The following is a 20,853-nucleotide window of genomic DNA, read 5'->3' as shown; positions in this document are numbered from 1 at the left end:
ATATTACGGTATATGTTGCCCAGTGTTTAATTAATGCCAAATAATAAAGAATGTAATATGTTTTACCTCTCTAAACAGTGCATCATCTTTCACTTATTTAAATTCAGGTGTGTATGTAAAATTAATTTACTGACTAATACGAAAGCTAGTATGTAATTGAATGATTGAGCATCTGTAATATATTGCCTGTTAAAATGTAAGATTATCAACTGATTGGGCACATTGAAACCATGTGAATAAACTAATTTTTCTGTGCCATTTGATGAGTTTGTATTCCTGTTTACAAAAATATCTGTATCCATGAAGCATAATAAGGAAAGGATGTGATTTTCCTCATCTGGTGCTAACTGCACCAAAGTAAATGGATAAGAAACAAATTTACATGTATGCATTTGGCAGATGTTTTTATCCAAAATGACTTGCATTGCATTTAAGGTACAAATTTCATCAGTTTATGCATTCCCTATAGGAATCGAACTCTTGGCATTGCTAGTTTGAGCTATCATGTGTTCTATTAACACACATGATCATAGAAAATACACCAGGAAACACGTTAGATAAAAGCATCTGCCAAATGCAACACGTCCCACATTCACCTCGTGCACCGCAAGATGCCGCTGTTGTAAAACTGTTGAAAGAAGAGAATGATTTCTGAAAACAGCTTGGTATCCGACCGATTCTTCTGTTTAATGTTAAACTCAACAAGTGATTGCAAATTTCCCTCTGTAAATAACTTCCTAACACTAGTCAAGCTGGCTAAAACAACAACATCGCAATCTTAAAGCACATGTAGCACTTATCATATTAATAAGAACATAATATAGCCTTTAAAGAGAGGCTACTCACTGAAAAGACATCTCTGGATGTAATTTGGTCGTAATGGGTGGAGCTAGAAGGTCCAGCCACACCCTAACCCAACCTATACCTCTATTCTTCTACCCATTATCTTCACAGAGGTGGAGCTGGATGTCAATTGGCTCTGCAGAGTGAGTAGGCTACCACTTGTTTAAAGAACTATAGAACTTTCAAAAGATCTCAAACATATGTTGAAACATATTTAACACTCTATTAAATAGAGTAACACATAAAAATAAAAGCAGTAGGTTAAATAAAGTGCTCCCGCCTTTCTCATTCGTCAGCAGCACACCCCATTTGAGTTCTCTGAGAAACAGCGTGACGTCAAACAGCAGTCAAGCAACTAAAACGCTCCGCATCCAGCGTGCCTTTCACCCGGGATCTGACAGCAAAGCTCAATGCAAATGTGCTTATAAGGTAAGGATTAAAACCATAATGGATGTATTATTCATTAGCCTACAGATATTTAGACTTAGAAAAAGCAGGAGAAAGAAAGAAAGGACTATTGTTGGTAGTTTATTATTTTCAGAGAGCTTCAGTGCATTATATTAAAAAAAATTAACGTGTTTTATTTTTACTTTGACATGTGCCATATTTCTCTCATATTAGTAATCATCTACTGAAGTTCTGTTTTCACAGTATCAATTAACAGCCTTGTTTTTATGTCACTGGTGGCTTTTGACATTCGTTTTCTTTCTGTTGCAGGATCTCTGGCTCGCTCTCTTGACAATTGGATTTAATAAAAATGGGACTATTTGATGCTCTTAGAGATTTTAGTTTGTTAACATGGCTAAGAGAAGAAAGACAGTCTCGGAGGCTGATTCTGTTTATCGTTTTCATCGCTTTGCTGTTGGACAACATGCTGTTGACGGTGGTCGGTAAGTGCTACTGTTGCTCACACCTGTTACATGACATGTGAAAACACACATATGATGCAGACAGAGTGAACATCCCTCACAGTGACTGACCCCTGTTCATGCAAACAGCCTACACATATGCATTTTAGGCTACTATTATCACATATTAGTCTGCTGACACAGTGAATATTAAATATCTGTAATATTCACGATTTAATTCGATATATGTTGTTATAAAATTGTACATTCTACCTTCTACATTCATTTAAACAAAACTCAAACGTTTTTAAATACTGCACTTCTGTTTTCTTCTTTGTCAAAATAGAGAACTGGGCAAAACCAACTCATAATTTCCAGTAATGGGCTTTTATGTGGATAGAAATAAAATCACAGCATTAAAATTATCAGTTATTTCTCGATAAAATAGGGCGGGTCTTCTGAAATAAAATATATAGACCTATAAATGTTTTTGCGTATATGTTAATTTATTAATTAATTTTAAAACAAATTTGCAGTACTAATTTAAATTAATTGTTTGATTTAAATTCTTTCAAAACTTTATTTGCTCGTATTTTTAAAAAGTAAAATGATAAATCTGATAATACGCTTATGATAGAAAATGAAATACGTTTATCTATCCTAAACGATTGTTTCCCCGTATAAAGTAAACTGTAAACTGTCGGCTGCATCAGTTGATCTGAATTAAGGTATCATGTCCTCGAGCGCTGCCAGAGCTTCGTCCGCGCGCGCTCTCATTAAATGTGACAGTGACGCGCGCTAAACTGTCTGTGTTTGTTCTCATGTCCGCGAGACAAAAAAGAACGTGCACGTCAATTAAGCTGGAAATAGACGCTATGAATATGGCGTTTGTGTACATACAGATGAAACCAGGCGAAAACTGAACCTGTCGCTCTTTAGCACAAGTGTTGAATGAAGAGTCTTTCGAGCGTTATGGTACACAGTGTCCCTGTGGGTTATTTGTTTACGCAGGATAATGTCAAACGCTTCTAACGGACCCAATTGTTCACCTGAAAGGTCAAATGTGGTCTTATACAGCTAGGTAAATCGCTGCACTTTTTCAGGCAAATGGTAGTTTGTTGGTAAACAGCATTTCTAAAACTGATTTCCTGAATATTATGTTTTAAGAGTAGGCCTACCTACAACAAAGTTGGATTACTTATGGTGAAAGCTCAAAAACTAAGTATTATAGGCCTATGATATAATTTACGACCATGTTTAAACAAATCGTTATTGTCATTTGGTATAATCTCTGTCTTATCGTTGTTATTATTATCTCTTTCCTCTCTGTAGTGCCTATTATTCCCAGCTACTTGTACACAGTGGATGACGAGGCCGCTCAGGTGGTCCGGAATCACTCCATGTCCCCTCTTTCCCCATCTGGCACCTTCCAGAGCATTGTGTCTTTGTACGATAACACAACACGCCTGACAGGCTTTAGCCCGCAGATGAGCACGGCTGGCCCAATGACCCCAGCCCCTACTTCTGTGACACCCCCTCAAAATGGGTCAGACTGCCCCAAAGCAGATGACCAGCTTCTGAACGAGAATGTGAAAGTGGGTCTGTTGTTTGCTTCTAAAGCAACAGTACAGCTAATCACTAACCCCTTCATAGGGCCCCTAACTAACAGGTGGGTTAAGGCAAACCACACATTTAACTTTGAAAGTACAGCAACTAGCATTTCTCTTTGAAAGGAGCATGAGATTGCATGACATTTGTGTGTGCAGTGAATGTAAATGGAGTGTAAGTAAGGTGAATATTGCGGTGCAATTCTTCTTCTGCCTCTGTTCAGCGATCACTCGTGCATGAGCTGTCACCCCTTCACATGCTCAGATTTGGCCAGTCCAGTTTAATTCAGCACCGCTGCATTGAACGGATCCCACTAGAGCTTTGCAAACTCTTGGGATCAGTCAGCTGTAATATTTTGTAGCAATGTGCAACACTATTAGTGATACACAAAGTGTTTTATTAATTCACAAGATGTGAAGCAGAGGCAAAAACTAAACAAAAAGCATTATTTATAGGATAATGTAATTTCATCTTAATGAAAGATGCCAACACTCCAATATGTAACCCAGCTTCCTCACACAAGTTCAATGTTTGTGGTCAGAGAAAAATGATGGTGGAAGGTTTTTAAGTTTCATAGGATGTTCCTAAATCATTTCTTTTCTAATTGCAGAATAGGATACCAGATCCCAATGTTTGCTGGTTTCTGCATCATGTTTGTTTCTACCCTCAGTGAGTACATGAAATTTATTTCTAATGTCGTTTTCAACATCAATCTCACTTCTAAGTATCTTGATGGAAAGAGTGGAGAATATGCCACATATTTATGAAATGCATGATTTTAAATCTGGTGCGTCATATTTCTATAATAATTACATCTGCTTCTCTTTTGTCTGTGTTTTACTCTGTTTGAAGTGTTTGCGTTTTCGTCAAGCTATACGTTGCTGTTTTTGGCCAGATCTCTACAAGGTGTCGGCTCTTCCTGTTCTTCTGTGGCAGGTAACAGATTTTGTGAAACGCTGCATTAGATTTCAAAAGGATGCTGTCAAAAGCTGCAATGTAATGCTTTATGATACCATATTTAGTGCACAATTTGTAAACCTGAGTGCACTAAAATGCATTTGACTTTGATGTTCTCAGAACTCTGCATGCATAAAGCCACTGTTATCGTTAATGGTGTTCAGGTGCCGGTGTACAATGGACCCGCTTCCATTGAAAGATGTGTAAAGCCTTGGATCTAGATTACACTGTAACTGACTCTTGCAACTCTTGATTAGTTCTTTCATTGTACAGATCATAATTTATTGAGTTAATTTGCTAGAATTTAAAAGGCTAACATCGTGAGCAATCAAATTTGAAAAAAGTCTGAACACAGAATTCAAAACTTACACCCAAAATGAGCATTTACTGAGAGATAAATGTGAAAAAGCAAAATAAATCGAAAATATTTTACTGAACAAAAAATACTAATATAAATGTTTGATATAATCTCTTTAAGTTTCTATCTCTCTTCTTGCAATAGACATTTTGCCCTTTGTCGCTGACCTTTACCCTCTGTACTATTTTTCATTATGCAGGTATGGGGATGTTGGCAAGTGTTTACACAGATGATGAGGAAAGAGGAAATGCTATAGGAATTGCCCTGGGAGGACTAGCCATGGGAGTTTTGGGTGTGTACTGTATGTTTAGGATTTTGACCTGCAATACGCAATACTTGGTTTGCACAGGTACCACTGGAGATCTTGATGGAGTCCTAATACTAATCTTACTCCTTCAAGCACATACAGAGAAAAGAGAGATGTTAAGTTGGGGGTTATGCATAAAGTGCCCTTGAGTTTAAAATCAGGAGTTAAAACTTTAAGTGCCTTATTTAAAGCCCAGGAGCAGTGGTCAGAAGAAATGCCCTGAGTGGGGCCTGAACCTGGTGCTTCCTGTTAATGGTGTCATGCTTTAACCACTGTTACAGGATGTTTAATCCTTGATAGTCCATTATTTTATTCATATTGGCAAGTAAAGCACTAAAATGTGTTTGATCCACTGGATGAGAGCTATTTTGCAAAACACTAAGATTAAATTTTGCAGTTGTCATTAAAGTGCACGCATACTGTACCATAATCAAGTGGAGAGCAACAGAAAAATGGAGCACAATAATTTTGATTAAAACCCATAAAACTATATTTATCCAGATAGTTCAGACTCAAAATGGGTGTGTTCCTGCAGAACACTTTATTTTTTTACTGTGGTTTGGTAACCTTGATTATGTAAACTGTTATACAGGGCAATTGGCATTGGATTTGTGGCCTGTGATTTTCAAAGTAAAGATAAGTCTGTGAGCCCTTAATCTTGACTAATATATACTGTGTATATGTGTGTATGTTGTGCAGTTGGCCCTCCGTTTGGCAGTGTCATGTATGAGTTTGTCGGTAAGACGGCTCCTTTCCTTATCCTGGCAGTGCTGGCGGTGCTTGATGGAGGTGAGTGAATCAATCTCTGTTCTTTAAGCTCTCCAACATTTCAAAACAATGGGAATGATGGAATAAGTCGCAAACATGTTACTGTGACACAAATGTTTCTAATGCTCAACAATATTTGCTTCATATCTGATATGTATGTGTTTTTTTCTTCTTCTCATTTTCATGAGCAGCTCTGCAGCTATTTGTGCTTCAACCTTCGAAGGTTGAACCAGAGGTGAGTACAGTACCTTCTTTCCTGATCTAACTATCTGTTTTCCAACACTAGTTTTTGAGGGTTTAGCAGTGATATATAGTAGTAGGTAAACAATCACCTAAAGGTCAAGCTCTGCATTTGAAAGGATTTGTGTGAGAAAAAATGAAGAATGTGTGTTTAGGTGTGAATACTTGGGTTTTATAACTCCATTGTAATTTACATTGATGTTTGGGATTCAATGGCCCTGTTTCACAGACAGGGCTTAGATGATTAAGCCTTAGTTCAGTTAGGGCATTTAAGTAGCTTTTATAAACGTGCCTTCTGAAAAAACATTACTGATGTGGATCTTGAGACAAAACAATGGCACTGACTTACTTTAAAATTGCTTTCAGGTGAAACAGCTCCAACGTGCATTTTAGTCTGGGACTAGCTTAAACCTTGTCTGTGAAACCGGAAAATGTCTTTTAATGGGATAATATCCTGAGCAAGAGAATTACTATGACCTAGCAATCAATTACCACAGCCTATTTATTAATCATGACTTGGGCTCAGTTTTATAACGTTTATAACCGTAATGGGAAAATGTAACCTCAACAAGAACTGAATCTTCACATGGGATTCCTCTTGTGGGCACAAAATGGAAGAAGCTTTGGGGATACTGTGATTGCTCTAGTATTATCAGTAACAGGACTAGAATGATTTGCAAGGGGAGTTTAGGTCTCTCATGCTGGGTATTTTTAAACCTCAATATTATGGATTATATGGATTATAGTGTATGTTTGTGTAGATTGTACTGCATGTTGATAGCAATGTGTGTAGAGGGTCGGTGTATTAGGAGTAATGTGTATGTGTTCCTTGGTTTGCGTCACAGTAATGGGAATTGTACAGCGGAGTGGATGATCCAATCAAAGGATGTCTGACTTTGATCAGTGGTGCTGATGGGTATCAGTTAATGTGGAGACCCCAAGCCCCTACAGACAGTGTGTGTGTATTTGTGTAGCTACTTTTCTTTAGGTGATTTGTGTGTTTTTGTCATCTTTCAGGAGGAATGAAGAATTTAATCCATTGTTTTCCAGCAATAAATAAGCTTAAAAAGAATACTAAAGGCAAATGTTGCTATATAACATATCTGTCAGTTAGTGATGTAAAATAGTAACCAAGTCAAGTGAAGCTAGACATTTTGTGCAGTAAAAGAACATTTTAAGACAACAAAAAAATTAGAGCACAAATGTCCTTCTGCAGGTCCTGCAGGCTCTCTAAACTAATTTAATATACACTAAGAAAAGCTCTCACATGGTCAGTTATGTGATATAAAGATTAGGCTATATTTTCAAAATATCTTTTTTTTGATGGACCTGTCATATCAAATAATCAATCAAATCAATAATGCTTGGACATCAGTATATTTATGCTCAGACAGATCCTTTAGTACCCCCCCTTGAGTGTCAATATCCAATAGGATTATGGGAAAGAATAGCAGTGAGTGACAACTAATTGTTTGGGGCCTGTGATCTTCAATAAGACCATACACAGAATTAATTAACCTGGTTAGGGCAGTACCACTGAATGTGACAGGGTGTTTTGAGTGGGATGCCATATCCACAGAGGAGCAGTATGTGCGCTGAAGTGGAGTAAAGAAGTGCTGATTTAATGAGGGGAATAATTGTCAGTCGTTGCCTGGTGACTGCTCAAAAAAAAAAAAAAAAATCGCCTGAAAGAGAGTCACTACGGACATTTTTCCCAATACACTATTATAAATTTTAAAGCTGAAGTGTGTCACTAACATCATAATGACTGATTATTTTCAAATAGATTGCCCCATTCGCCATTGGTTAAGCAAACAAATAGTAACGCCCCCAAATTCACGCCATTGGTTGAACCAGTGTCCCTGTTATGATGCTAAACAAACAAAGAAATGTTTCAAATCAACCTAGAAATTATTTACTTATTGTCTCTATGTATTATGCTGTGATGAAGGAAGCTATTTCAACAGTGAAAAAAAATTATACACGTCATCTTTTAATCACATACTTTAATTGATATTTTTCTTTTGGCAAAACAGTCATAGCTTAAGTTATTTCTGAAATCTTTCACTCTCTTCAATAAATGTAGCCTAGGCATTCGCCCTAGAGATGCCACAATTCCCAAATCAGTATGGAGAGTTAAGGCTGGTTTATTTTGTCACTCACAAAGTTGTCTGTGATCTTTTCACTGATCGCTTAGAGGTGTCATAAAGGGAACAGAATGCGAATGGGGCATTATATATATTGTTTTATGAGACTCTCAAGTAGCCCATCTCCATGGGAACCGCCGTGCTGACTAGGGTGAGATTCTTCAAATGGCATTATACTCACTGACGTACATCCCTTTTTAAAAAATTGCCTGACCTTAGGCCTGGATTGTTAATGGAATGAGATCTACCCCTAAATAAATACATAATATATATCCTACTAAATAAAGAAATAAAGTAAACATCTAAAATCAAGATATTTGGCTTTAATTAAGAAAAACATTGCAGAAAGTTTGTTTCTTTTGATTTTCCCCGTAGGAAAAATGGGTGACTATGTTAATCGGAATTTGTTTCTTGACACTGAAGACTATGTCCCCAGTATATGACATGTTTTTGACTTTGACTCTATTTGTTTTTCCCCATGAGTGACCAGGGCCTCATGGAACATTGATGTTAAGGGAAATTTCTGTGTAATTAAAAAAAAAAATTGCAATAAATGTTTATTTTAATGAAAAATATATTTGTTTTTATATATTTTTACCAGAACCAAAAAGGAACTGCACTAATTACCCTCATGAAGGATCCATACATCCTCATCGCAGCAGGTCAGGCCAGTAAACACAAATAAACTGTTAATTCATACTATCAAAAGTAAAAGTGCAAACCTTAATATCTATGAATAAATCACACTTTATGCTTGCATTCATTTTATCTATTCAAAGGGGAATGTTTTTATAAGAATGCATTCAGATCTGTGTGTTTTTGGATACATGTAAAGAAAGAAACTAATGGTTTAGTCAATTATTTGACCACTGGTTGTATTTTAGGGGTTGTGACACTTTCAAGAGAGTCATCTTTCTGTGAGAGAAGAATAAGAAAGTGTGTACGTGAGAAAGAGAGAGAGAGAGTGAAGTGGTCAAGAAACACATCTGTGTTTGTCTCTGCCTCCCTTCCTCTCCAATTACAGTGGCCTGAGTGCAGGGGCAAGATGATGCTGTTTATTATATCTGAGAAAGGAAAAGAATTGGTGCTGAGGGAGGGGGGACAGGAAGAGGGAATTTTTCAGAGGATGAGTCCACTTACCCTCCTCATTTTCTTTTTCAGGTTCCATTTGTTTTGCTAACATGGCCATTGCTATGCTGGAGCCGGCTTTGCCCATCTGGATGATGGAGACGATGTGTCCCAGGAAATGGCAGCTAGGTTGGAGAATGTCCCTTTTGTTAATGTACACACTTACACATTTCTTCAATTCCTGTCTTTCCAAAGGAATTGTCACTGTTGGCAAGATGGAAAATAAGTCATAATTTAGAATGAAAGATGGACAAAGAGAGAGAAACAGCAAGTACAGCCAAAGTATATATTAGTATATTAATGTTACATTATTTTTTATATTTAAAAAAAATATAAAAATATTTATTTATTTTAATTTTACATTGATATGATTTAATTAATTATTAGCTTTTAATTAACACACGAACCCCCTGCAGTTCACTTACAAACCCCAGTTTGGGAAACCCTGCTATAATGCAAAAATAATGTTATATAATTGTAAATTAACATATATTAGTACATATATAAGTACAATTGTAGGCAAACATCATATTAGTATTTATTTTACTGAACTTAATTCATGCAAATTTTCATTGTTGTGAAATGATTGGGCATGAACTGGATGATTTTCATTATTGTATTAATGGGAATTATTATTTTTATTATGGTAATGAGAATTTTAGTGTTGAAATGTTTTTGTCATTACAATAATATTGCAAAAAAAAAAGGTCCAAAAACTTAATTTTCTTAATGCAAAAATTTATTTATTTATTCATTCATGACTCTGATTTACATAATTACTGATAAGCATTAGGAAAAAGAAATTGTTTTAGGTATCTCTCCAGGTATTATTTTCCAGACATTGTCTAGAAACTTACTAGGTAAATTCTTTCCACATACTTCGAGAATTATGTAAAGAAAAAGTGGCAAAACTTTACATTAAGGTCTCAGTGGTTAACATTAATTCATGCATTAACTAACATAAACTAACAATTATCAATATATTTTTTTACAGCATTTATTAACCTTTGTTAATGTTAGTTAATAATAATGTTCATGTTCATGTTTGCATTAACTAATGTTAACAGATACAACTCTGAATTTTAATATTGTATTAGTACATTTTGAGATTAACATTAAAGGGATAGTTCACCCAAAAATGAAAATTTGATGTTTATCTGCTTACCCCCAGGGCATCCAAGATGTAGGTGACTTTGTTTCTTCAGTAGAACACAAATGATGATTTTTAACTCCAACCGTTGCGGTCTGTCAGTCGTATAATGCTTGTCAGTGGTAACTCCATCTATAAGAGTCAAAAAAAACATGCACAGACAAATCCAAATTAAAGCCTGCGGCTCGTGACGACACATTGATGTCCTAAGACACGAAACGATCGGTTTGTGCGAGAAAAAGGACAGTATTTATATCATTTTTCACCTCTAAAACACCACTATGTCCAACTGCCTTGTGCATCCGGTTGGTGAGGTCTGAACGCACTCTGATGACGGAAGTGATGTCTCACGCTTATATTTGAATGAGTGCTTATATTTGAATGAGTGCGAGACATCACTTCCGTTGTCAGAGCGTGTTCATAGATGGAGTTACCATTGACAAGCATTATACGACTGACAGACCGCAACGGTTGGAGTTAAAAATCATCATTTGTGTTCTACTGAAGAAACAAAGTCACCTACATCTTGGATGCCCTGGGGGTAAGCAGATAAACATCAAATATTCATTTTTGGGTGAACTATCCCTTTAACTAAGATTAATAAATGCTGTAGAAGTATTGTTGATTCTTAGTTCATGTTAACTAATGTCAACAAATGAAACCTTACTGTAAAATGTTACTCTTCAGTAAACTCTTGTTCTCCATATAGAACCCTTCACACTCCACTCTGTAAAATACGATTTAAACAGTTAGTGTCTTCTGGGTTTCTCCACGGTTTTCCTGCTGTTTACGAAGCTTTGATAATAAAGAGAAAGAGAGAGAGAAAAGAAAGCAGAGAAATAGGGAGAGTGAGGGCTGGCAAGGGAGTGTCTTTGGTCTGGCAGGATATTGAGGTGTCATTGGCAGGCAAAGGAAAAGCAAGAAAGCTAATGAAAGAGAAGGAGCGGGAGAATGAGAGAAGCAGCTTCATAACAGCGTCTGTGAGACGAACAGCAGCTTTGAGATCAAACTGATATTGTGTCGTCTTATCTGAGCTCTCCCTCTGTCTCTCTCTCTCTCTCTCTCTCTCTCCTCTCTCCTTTTAGGGGTTGCATTCCTGCCAGCCAGCATCTCATATCTAATAGGGACCAACATCTTTGCCGTTTTGGCTCACAAAATGGGGAGGTAGGAGAGGGAAATTAATGTGTTTTTTTCCCCTACTTCTCTTTCCTTATCTTCCTCCGCTCTGCTATCAGCTTCCTCTGTTTTGAAACAGCTCTAAATGAGTTTCTGTCGCCAGGTTTTGTATTTGTGTTTTTAAGCATCAGTCTCAGTGTGCTGTTTGTTTGTTTATTGTATATTATGCCTATAATGAACCATAAGAACTTATGAGAGGTGTATACATGTCTTTAATGTCATGTGTTCAGGGTCCGAAATTAACTCCGAAAATTATTGGCCATAAATATTTTGTGCTGTATTTTTTAATTAAAATTAATATATATAATTATTTTTCATTTATTTGTCAAAAATACAGTAAAAACAGTAATATTGTGAAATATTATTACAATTTAAAAATAATTGTTTTCTATTTGAATATATTTAGGGCCGGAGCACCGATGGTGTGAGGACCCTATTGGAATTGCTCGGCCAATTATTCTTCTTCTCCAAAATGAATCACATTTTTGAGGGCCTAAACATGCTCGAAAACTCATGAAACTTTGCACACGCGTCAGAAGTGGTGAAAATTTACATCAGATATGGGTTTCTGAATTAGGTGTGGCAAAATGGCTCAATAGCGCCACCTACAAAATTTCAATTAAGCGCCCTTCGTGCTACGTTTTACATACAGGTATGCAATTCGGTACACATGTAACAGCCCAATACCTACAAAAAAGTCCATGGGTGCAAAATCTGTAAACCCAACAGGAAGTGAGATATTTTGAGTTTTCTCTGCAAAATGTTGGCAGTTTTTGCCATCTCCACACGTTCTACTTTAATGAACTCCTCCTAGAGCTTTAATCAGATCAACATCATATGTTGTCAGTCTAAACTAGACCTTAGCGATGATAAATATCAAAGATCTTGACTTTTTGCTGAAGGGTGTGTCCGTGGCGGCCTGACAAAGTCTGATATTTCGCCATTAAAGAGGAAGCTGTTTTAACTCAGTCAAACATTGCCTGATCTGCCCTAAACTTCACATGTGTGATAAGAGTCCTGCCCTGAAGACATCTATATGCCAATATTCAGTTAGTCATAGCGTCACCTGCTGGAACAGGAAATGGCATGCTTTACATTGTAATTCATTCCCAGAAACACATTTCAATATGCCACAAAGTACCAAATATACTAGAAACACGTTAAATCATGTAACACTTGGCTAAGTTGTTGTAACTCAAGCATACGATGTCCGATCTGCTCCAAACTTCACATGTTTGATAATAGTCCTGGCCTGATGACAGCTACATGGCAATATTCAGTTACAGTCAAAGCGCCACCTGCTGGCAGCAGGAAGTGTGGCACTTTGAAATGGCTTTGCCAAAATTCTCCTGTATTTACTCGCTTACATGCATTTCGTCCACTGTTCACTGTTTTCTTAAGGCCAACGGGTGGCGGTTAGCCCTGGTGCGAGGGCCCTTTCATCGCTGCTTGCAGCTTTAATTTAAAATGTAATTTATTCCTTTATTTTTTATTAATTTTCAGCAGACATTACTCCAGTTTTCAGTGTCACACGATCCTTCAGAAATCATTCTAACATGCTGATTTGGTGCTCAAGAAGCAGTTATTAATGTTTTATATTTTTTCGTTTTGTGGAGACGAGATACATTTTTTTCAGATTGCTTTGATAAATATATAATGTTCAGAAGAACAGCATTTATTTGAAACAGTTTTTTTTTTTTGTCACATTATAAAATGTTTTCACTGTAACTTTTGAGCATGAGTGTATATAATTTTTATATATACTGCACCTGCTTTGGTCACTTCCATCAGCCATAAAGGTTCAAACAAACTATCATTCTTAAAGTCTCTCTCTCTCTTTTTAGATGGCTGTGCTCACTTATAGGGATGCTACTGGTTGGAATCAGCATTCTCTGCGTAAGTTCTTCTAGACTAAATCTGTGTCAGGATTAACTTTTCTCAGAGACACACAATACCTGTGAATATTTCAACACCCTATCTTTTTGTATTTTCAATAGTGTTGTGGATTACAGAGGCCCAAAATATTTTGTTGCCCACTAGCTTGAGGGCTGGAAAGAAAGTTTATTTTGAAATTAGAGCTCTGAGTCTCTTTGTCCTGGACATATCCTGCTTAGCAGGAAGACAGACTGTTCTCTTATAGATGCTTATCAGATTAGACTGGAAAACAAGTTCAGATGAGAGTCAAGTACACATTTGTAGTTTTGCTTATGGAAAAAACATCACGGTTTTAAAAAAAGAATAGAAACGCTGTTCTGATGCTCTACAGAATACTGTTTTTCACATAAATGACAATAAGTTAAAAAACATGTGGTATGCCCTGAATTGAGCTCTTCTAATTGTCCTACAGGTGCCTCTTGCAAAAGACATATACGGACTCATTGTGCCAAACTTTGGAGTTGGATTTGCAATAGGTGAGTATAAATAGAAGTATTCATAGTTTTTAGTCACATGATGGGCGCAGAGACCTGGAGGGCAAAACATCCATAGAACTGCAGCAGAGGCCTGTCAGTTTTCCATCTGTTTCAAACCACGAATATTTAAATCACCTCTCAAAAGAAGAAAAACAAAAAAAATGTGAACAAAATGCAAGTTTTGGGCACATGTTATGATCCATATACAGCACCTACTGCAGCAGGACAATCTGAAACACCTAACATGAAAAACACAATGTACTAAAATGGTGATATTAAAATATCAAATTCAGTATACACCTTATTTATGATGCATACTATATACAAGCAAGCAGATAAGGCCAGAATATGAGCGCAATTAGCTAAATGGTAAAATGTTTTCTTTACAATGGTTTTCTATTGAAAAACGCTTAATGAGAAACTGTGCGTTGCGTTTATACTCTGGGTTCATTTGTATGCCTGTAGCCTGCATAGTATTAATCATCAATAATGTATATATTGTATTTGGTCTTTTAATATCACTGTCTTACTACATTAGTACTTAGTACAATGAAACAATAAAAATCACTGGAGGAAAGCATGTATGGCTGCATGGTTGATGTAACATCAGAAGGAGTCTATTAGTATGTGTAGAATGGCAATGGAGGAAAGCTTTTTTTTGTCCTTTAAACATCACGTGAAAACTATGAATCGCTCATTTTCCCTATATCATAATTTCCTAAAATATTATTGAACTGTGTTAATATAACGTATATCAGACCCACTGTAAGAAATATTCCATATCTTGTTGTCTGCAGGTATGGTGGACTCTTCGATGATGCCTATCATGGGTTACCTAGTAGATCTGAGGCACGTCTCTGTGTACGGTAGTGTGTACGCCATTGCTGATGTTGCCTTCTGCATGGGCTTTGCTTTAGGTAATGAACAAAATGAAAATGAATTTTAATTCTGTTCAATCCATTATAAATGCCTTCATTCGTTTTCATTAATTAATTGTAATTTCAATTTGGAAGTTTTTTAGAGGAATGTGTTAACGCTCATGTCTGTTGTGTAGGTCCATCCGCAGGCGGAGCGATCGCACGGAGCATCGGCTTCCCCTGGCTCATGACCATCATTGGCATTATAGACATCCTGTTTGCTCCTCTCTGTTTCTTCCTGCGAAATCCTCCTGCCAATGAGGAAAAGATGGTCAGACCCCACCATATATCATTCATCAATTCAACATACATTACATTACATTAATTCCAGTCTACTCACTTTCAAACACAAATATGAAAGCTGTGTTATAGCTGATATGCATATTATCCATTTCCATATTTCCAAGTAAATTTCAATTTGTAACCCATTTTATATAAATTGTACTTTAAATGTTCCATGTTTCAAAGTGAAAGAGTATATTCAATCAGAAAAAAATGTAGGGACTACATTTTTTTTTTTTATCCAAAGGTAATTGATCGGATGATGGCTGTTACAAAACAGAAAGGAGCCAGAGCAAATGCATGTTTGTTAATACAATGTTTAAATAGCTAATATGATCAAAAAATTGAGTCAGAAATAACGGCAAGTTATATTAGAGGAAGAGAAAGTTTGTTTAAATATTACAAAGACAAACATTACTGTGCGTCAATGAATAATTTACAAAAATTTCCAGGACAATGCATTAAAGTAAAAAGCATCCATTTTGATTTCATGCTGCCTTCAACACATGGGCAGTTTTGGGGGGTTTCTAAGATAAGCTAAAACAAACATTATACTGCATTTATTAGTAGATTCTGGTGAATACAGTCTAACTGTTTCAAGCTAATAAAAGTAAATTAATTATTTATCTCAGCTGATAAAAGTAAATTATTAACTGTAAAAACAAGTACAAGCAAGTGCAAACTTTGATATGGTTTATTTGTGATTTTTGCACTTGGATATATCCTGGCTCATATCCATATTCTCTTCATTATTATTATTATTATTATTTTTCCAATAATAACCATACATTCACTCTCTATCTGGCATTCACATACGCTTTCATTTTGATTTCATCCCTAACTTCATGTCACTGACCTCATAGAATATGACTGCAACAGGAAATTGTTACATAATAGATACAAATAAAAACTGCCCTTAAGCTAAGATCAAAGAGTGATGCTGATCCAAACAGACTCAAATGCTGTGTGATCAAAGCCAAGCATCATGGTCTTTCTTTCTCAAGAGGAGCACTACACTGCTCCTGAAGAGCAATAACATGCACACGCACACAAGCCACATCTATACGCCTCTGTGCTTACGCACTCTTTATCAAAGCCTCTTTTTAATCACAGTGCAATAAACTCACCATCGCTCACTATCAGGGGCGTACTGCAAATGAGACGAGCCCCGCCCACAACTGATGAAGTCATGCACAAGTGTTAAATATTATCGTAAAATTAAATAATATCATTGATAGAGACAGCAAAATAATGTTTACAGTGTTAAATACTTTCTGTTCATCTTAAAGGGTTAGTTCACCCAAAAATGAAAATAATGTCATTAATTACTCACCCTCATGTCGTTCCACACCCCTAAGACCTTCGTTCATCTTCGGAACGCAAATTAAGATATTTTTGTTGAAATCCGATGGCTCAGTGAGGCCTGCATAGCCAGCAATGACATTTCCTCTCTCAAGATCCACTAATGTACTAAAAACATATTTAAATCGGTTCATGTGACTACAGTGGTTCAGTATATTAATATTATAAAGCAACGAGAATATTTTTGATTCGCCAAAAAAACAAAATAATGACTTATATAGTGATGGCCAATTTCAAAACACTGCTTCAGTAAGCTTCGGAGCGTTATGAATCTAATTCTAACATTTATTGATAAACTTCATTCAAATGCTGCTAAACTGTATTCATCGCATGCAACACAATAGGCAATATGTTAATATAATAATGTCTTAATTACGTGCTTTTTCTTAATTAAAAATAAATATTATTAGGCCTATCCATTTCTGATAATTCCAGGTCGCCATGGTCGCGCAGGTTTACGCATTTTAACTCGTGGCCACGAGAAAAATATATCGTTCCCTCACCATGTGATCTCGAGGCCACGACTTTACATCGCGTGGCCATGACATAAGGATTTTGTTACCTCAACAAAATGATCTTGTGGCCACGACGACTTATCACATTCCCACGAGTTAATATGGCGTTCCCACAAAGTAATATCTCGTGGCCACTACATATTATCATGTTCCCACGAATTAACATGTTGTGGCCACGACAAAACTAAGTGAACCGAACATAACCCCTCCCGGTCACCATAGGGAACGCATTTCACCAAGTGGAAATGTTTGGTACTGCGCTCAAACAAAATCTTACTGAAAGCTCATTTTTTGAAATATCAACCTCAGATTTGGAACACAACTTCTTTAGATTTATGGCTTTGATTTTCTCACAGTTTTAGAGTAAAACATTTCATATAAAAGTTGTTGTGCATTTTGCATAACAATAAACAAACTTAAACATTTTTTTTTTTTTTTTTAAATCTTCAGCAATAATCTGCCAAGTGACGTCTTTAAACAGAGACCAAACTTAAGTCTGTGCTCCAAAGCATTCAAGATTTATCACAGTTTACGTTGGAAATTTCATTTTCAGGTCTAGGCTCAAAAAGTGAATAAATGGATTATAACTACTGCATAAATATAAATTAGTACTATAAAATCCCCTAAAAATACAAAATAAAAAAAACATTATCGAACTAAAGTATAGTAGGCCTACATTGATTTCATTTTTGACTGCCATGTGAAGAGCACCAGAGGGTTAAACATGAATTTAAATGATTTATTATCTATTTATTTGCTTTTTTTTATTTTTTTGACCAGTGACCAGGCACTCCTGGTCCTTCAAAACTGCAGGTGCACAGTGGATTGTTAGCTTTGGGGATTAAAAATGTATATAATTTCACATTATATAAATGAGACAGAAGTGATTCTGTGATTCCAGAATGAAGCTCTAAAAACTTACTTTCCATCTGTACACTGCTGCTCTGTCATGTCAGTCGGCATTCATATCGTTTCCGGTCTTTTGTGCACACAAATGCATAATCAACATTTGATTGTATGATACATTGTTTCCTGCATATATAATTCCTGTGTAAATACATATATGCAGAGTAAAGCTTTGTAAACCCACCGTATATTTGCTTTGTTTGTATGTGGAGTAAGATCACTCTAGATAGGTAAATGTAACTGCATAGGCTGTGAGGTGATGTTTCTTATATCTGTCTTTTTCAGGCCATTCTAATGGACTCTAACTGCTCAATGAAAACCCGTTCCTACTCCACCCAGGGCTCCAGCTACCAAATGGGTGACGATTTTGATCCTGAGAGCCCTGAATAGGCCTCATCAGTTCAAAGCCCCCAGCCATGTATGTCATCCAGAGTATCTATTTTGTTGTATTAAAGAGGAAAACGACAGACTTTAAAGAAAACCACAATGCTGATTTGTAAGAATGTCCCATATCTGTCCCACGCTGTCCTGTGGTCGTGATGGTCATGTTATTCTGAAGCAAACCAAAGTTGTTCTTGTCGCCGTTTGTTCTCAATGTAGGAGAGGTGAAATATCTAACCAACAGCCTTATCGATATGGATAACATTTGTATTTGAATCAAAAAGCGAGATTTGAGAGAGGAAAATATTAACTACACTTTTATTCAACACAACAACACTCATGTTTTCTAATTCAAATTCAGAAAGGGCAGTTGAGAAGTTAAAAGATTCATTCAGTATGACTTAATGGACAGATATGTATTGGATATTTATTGTTTGCCTGTGGTGGTAGGAAAGTATGGTCTTCATATGTATCTGTCAGTCCTGTTGAAGTCTTTTTCATAGGCGTAAACATCAGTGAAGGTGCATTTGAGTCAGATAAACCTTGAAATGGGCCTTAAAATGTTGCAATTCATATCATAATCAGTTCAAAATACATATATTATAGAGAACAGCTACAGGACATTTTAGGCCAATTATTAAAACTTGAATTTTTACATTCGGTATCGATTGCTGCAAATCTGGCACATTATTTGATTGCATTGGTGTCGTTTTCATTTAGACTTTTGAGAAGGCAGTCTTGGATTTTACTGTTATCTTGCATTTGAGTGTAGAACCTAAGCTTAACAATTCAAAATATTTCAATTTTTTTTGTGAAAAAGCAAAAGGTCTGACAGCATCAGATAATCAAGCAGAATGTAAACAAGTCCTCCTGTCACATTCTGTTTGTGTGACTTGCGTGATGTCCGCTGAAAATGATGTACTGTACTATCAAAGATGAGCCTCAGTCACATTTTGATTACACATGGTGACAAGCTGTTTCAGTTTAGTTAAATAAAGTGAAGTAAATTATTGCTGTAAAGCATCCAGATACTTTAGGTACTTTAGATTATATTTTGCTTTTAAAGTGTATATAGTATATATGTATATTTATATATTTTAGTAAGCCCTTTGAATGTGCTGGAATGCTATGTTCATTTGTAAAGAATGCCTCAATATTGCTCTATTGCTCTTTCCCACTGTCATTTTGTTTTTGCATCTAGCAAATTTGTTTTTTGATCTTCTTTTTAAGAACTGAACTGGCTGTGAAATGAAACATGGCCTTAAAATTGAGCTCCTTAAATCTTAAATGCTTAAAGCCATATACAAAATTAGTGGGGTTTTATCAAGACTATAAATATTTTATTTAGTTTATTGGATAATTTAGTTTATTATCCAATTATAGGTCTGTGCAGGTCAGTGTTTTTATTTATTTTTAAACAATAAAAATGCATTCTATGCCTTAAAATTAGACAACCTGCTGCAAAACACCATTTAATGGCAAGTTTAGCTATAAATGTGTTTTTGACCCTATTCTTCATATACTAACAAGATAAATCACAGGATAATCTAATAATGAAAATATGTCCCATCTTTTGTTGATGTTATAATCAAGATGTGGGCTAAACTGGTTGGCTTTGGCAGAAAATGATCTGACTCGTAAAGTTAAAATAGCGAGGAAATAAGTCTTTAAAACTGTTTGACCCTTCTTTATTTTCTTTGGCATCTATGTACTGAGGGGGAATGGGTTCTTTTATTGCCCACAGGAAAATGAAATCATGGATTTGATAGACCGCATGTTTTCCTCTGGAGCTACAATCAGTTTAACGTAACAGTTGCTACCAGAACTAGCCTTCGAGAAAAATCATGTTAGCTCAACTTTAAGTATCTGCACAACTGGAGGTTGTTTGTGTTGATGTGAGGAACAGTGCCCTGCTGCCCAATCTGCTATCATTGCGGTAAAAATTCGTCAGGGACACTGCACAGGTTGATTCCACTTTGATCTAAAACAAGTTCAGATTTTTAAAAGCAAACACAACTGCGAGGTGTCTAGATTTGTAAGTGTGCTGCCAATGTTTGTCAGGTTACCGAGTTGCAGCGTGTCCTTTAATCTCCATGTCATTTTTTAAACTGTTTACCCAGTAAGGGTTAGGAGTATTATGTCATTTATTTTCAAATAGTTTTTTTTTTTTTTTAAGAGAAATTAGTGTATGTGCCAATGTCAGTGTGTGCCTTCAGACTGGTATGTCATGTTTGTGTTTGAACTATATCAACTAGGAGGTTGAGCTGATGGTTTTATATCCAGTGTTTGGTATGGTGGTTAGGTTTTACATCAGCTTTAGAGCTCTGAAGGTAATGTGTGTGTGTGTGTGACCGCAACAGAAAATAAATGTTTAAAAAGATGTCATGTTTGTTTTCCCAGAATGAGCTTCATCATTTTGCAAACAACACCGTTTACATGATTGACAAATCATTTTAACTTTTATAATACTGGCGTGAAAAGAGAACCTGCTAAAATGACAATTCAAGACTGCATTATCCAATGAAAATCCAATCAAATTGAACTTTAAT

The 20,853-nt window shown here is 36.0% G+C and overlaps 1 protein-coding gene across 2 annotated transcripts; it reads left to right on the top strand.

Moving 5' to 3' along the window:
• Nucleotides 1-1,158: 1,158 nt before the first annotated feature.
• On the top strand, nucleotides 1,159-20,689 carry slc18a2 (solute carrier family 18 member 2). 2 transcript variants are annotated; one of them, XM_051869031.1, is made up of 16 exons: nucleotides 1,159-1,272; nucleotides 1,561-1,733; nucleotides 3,024-3,360; nucleotides 3,910-3,968; nucleotides 4,152-4,235; nucleotides 4,814-4,906; nucleotides 5,621-5,710; nucleotides 5,881-5,924; nucleotides 8,678-8,738; nucleotides 9,238-9,333; nucleotides 11,440-11,518; nucleotides 13,375-13,426; nucleotides 13,878-13,941; nucleotides 14,739-14,858; nucleotides 14,996-15,129; nucleotides 18,209-20,689. In XM_051869031.1, the coding sequence occupies exons 2-16, from the start codon at nucleotides 1,601-1,603 to the stop codon at nucleotides 18,311-18,313; spliced, it is 1,551 nt and encodes a 516-aa protein (XP_051724991.1). In that variant the 5' UTR covers nucleotides 1,159-1,272; nucleotides 1,561-1,600; the 3' UTR covers nucleotides 18,314-20,689. The 2 variants fall into 2 exon arrangements, with proteins under 2 accessions (XP_051724991.1, XP_051724992.1); XM_051869032.1 differs by lacking the exons at nucleotides 1,159-1,272; nucleotides 1,561-1,733 and adding an exon at nucleotides 2,454-2,772.
• Nucleotides 20,690-20,853: the final 164 nt, after the last annotated feature.

Source organism: Ctenopharyngodon idella, chromosome 17 (genome assembly GCF_019924925.1).
Source record: "Ctenopharyngodon idella isolate HZGC_01 chromosome 17, HZGC01, whole genome shotgun sequence".
In the NCBI taxonomy this organism is placed as follows: Eukaryota; Metazoa; Chordata; class Actinopteri; order Cypriniformes; family Xenocyprididae; genus Ctenopharyngodon; species Ctenopharyngodon idella.
This window is presented reverse-complemented; position numbering and strand designations above follow the sequence as displayed.

What these genes read in the sequence shown, in the direction of transcription:
- slc18a2 (XM_051869031.1), top strand. Translation starts at nt 1,601, where the DNA reads ATGGGACTATTTGATGCTCTTAGAGATTTTAGTTTGTTAACATGGCTA. An exon ending in TGGAGTTGGATTTGCAATAG is followed by an intron (nt 13,942 to 14,738) that starts GTGAGTATAAAT and finishes TGTTGTCTGCAG; the next exon opens with GTATGGTGGACTCTTCGATG. An exon ending in CTGCATGGGCTTTGCTTTAG is followed by an intron (nt 14,859 to 14,995) that starts GTAATGAACAAA and finishes TCTGTTGTGTAG; the next exon opens with GTCCATCCGCAGGCGGAGCG.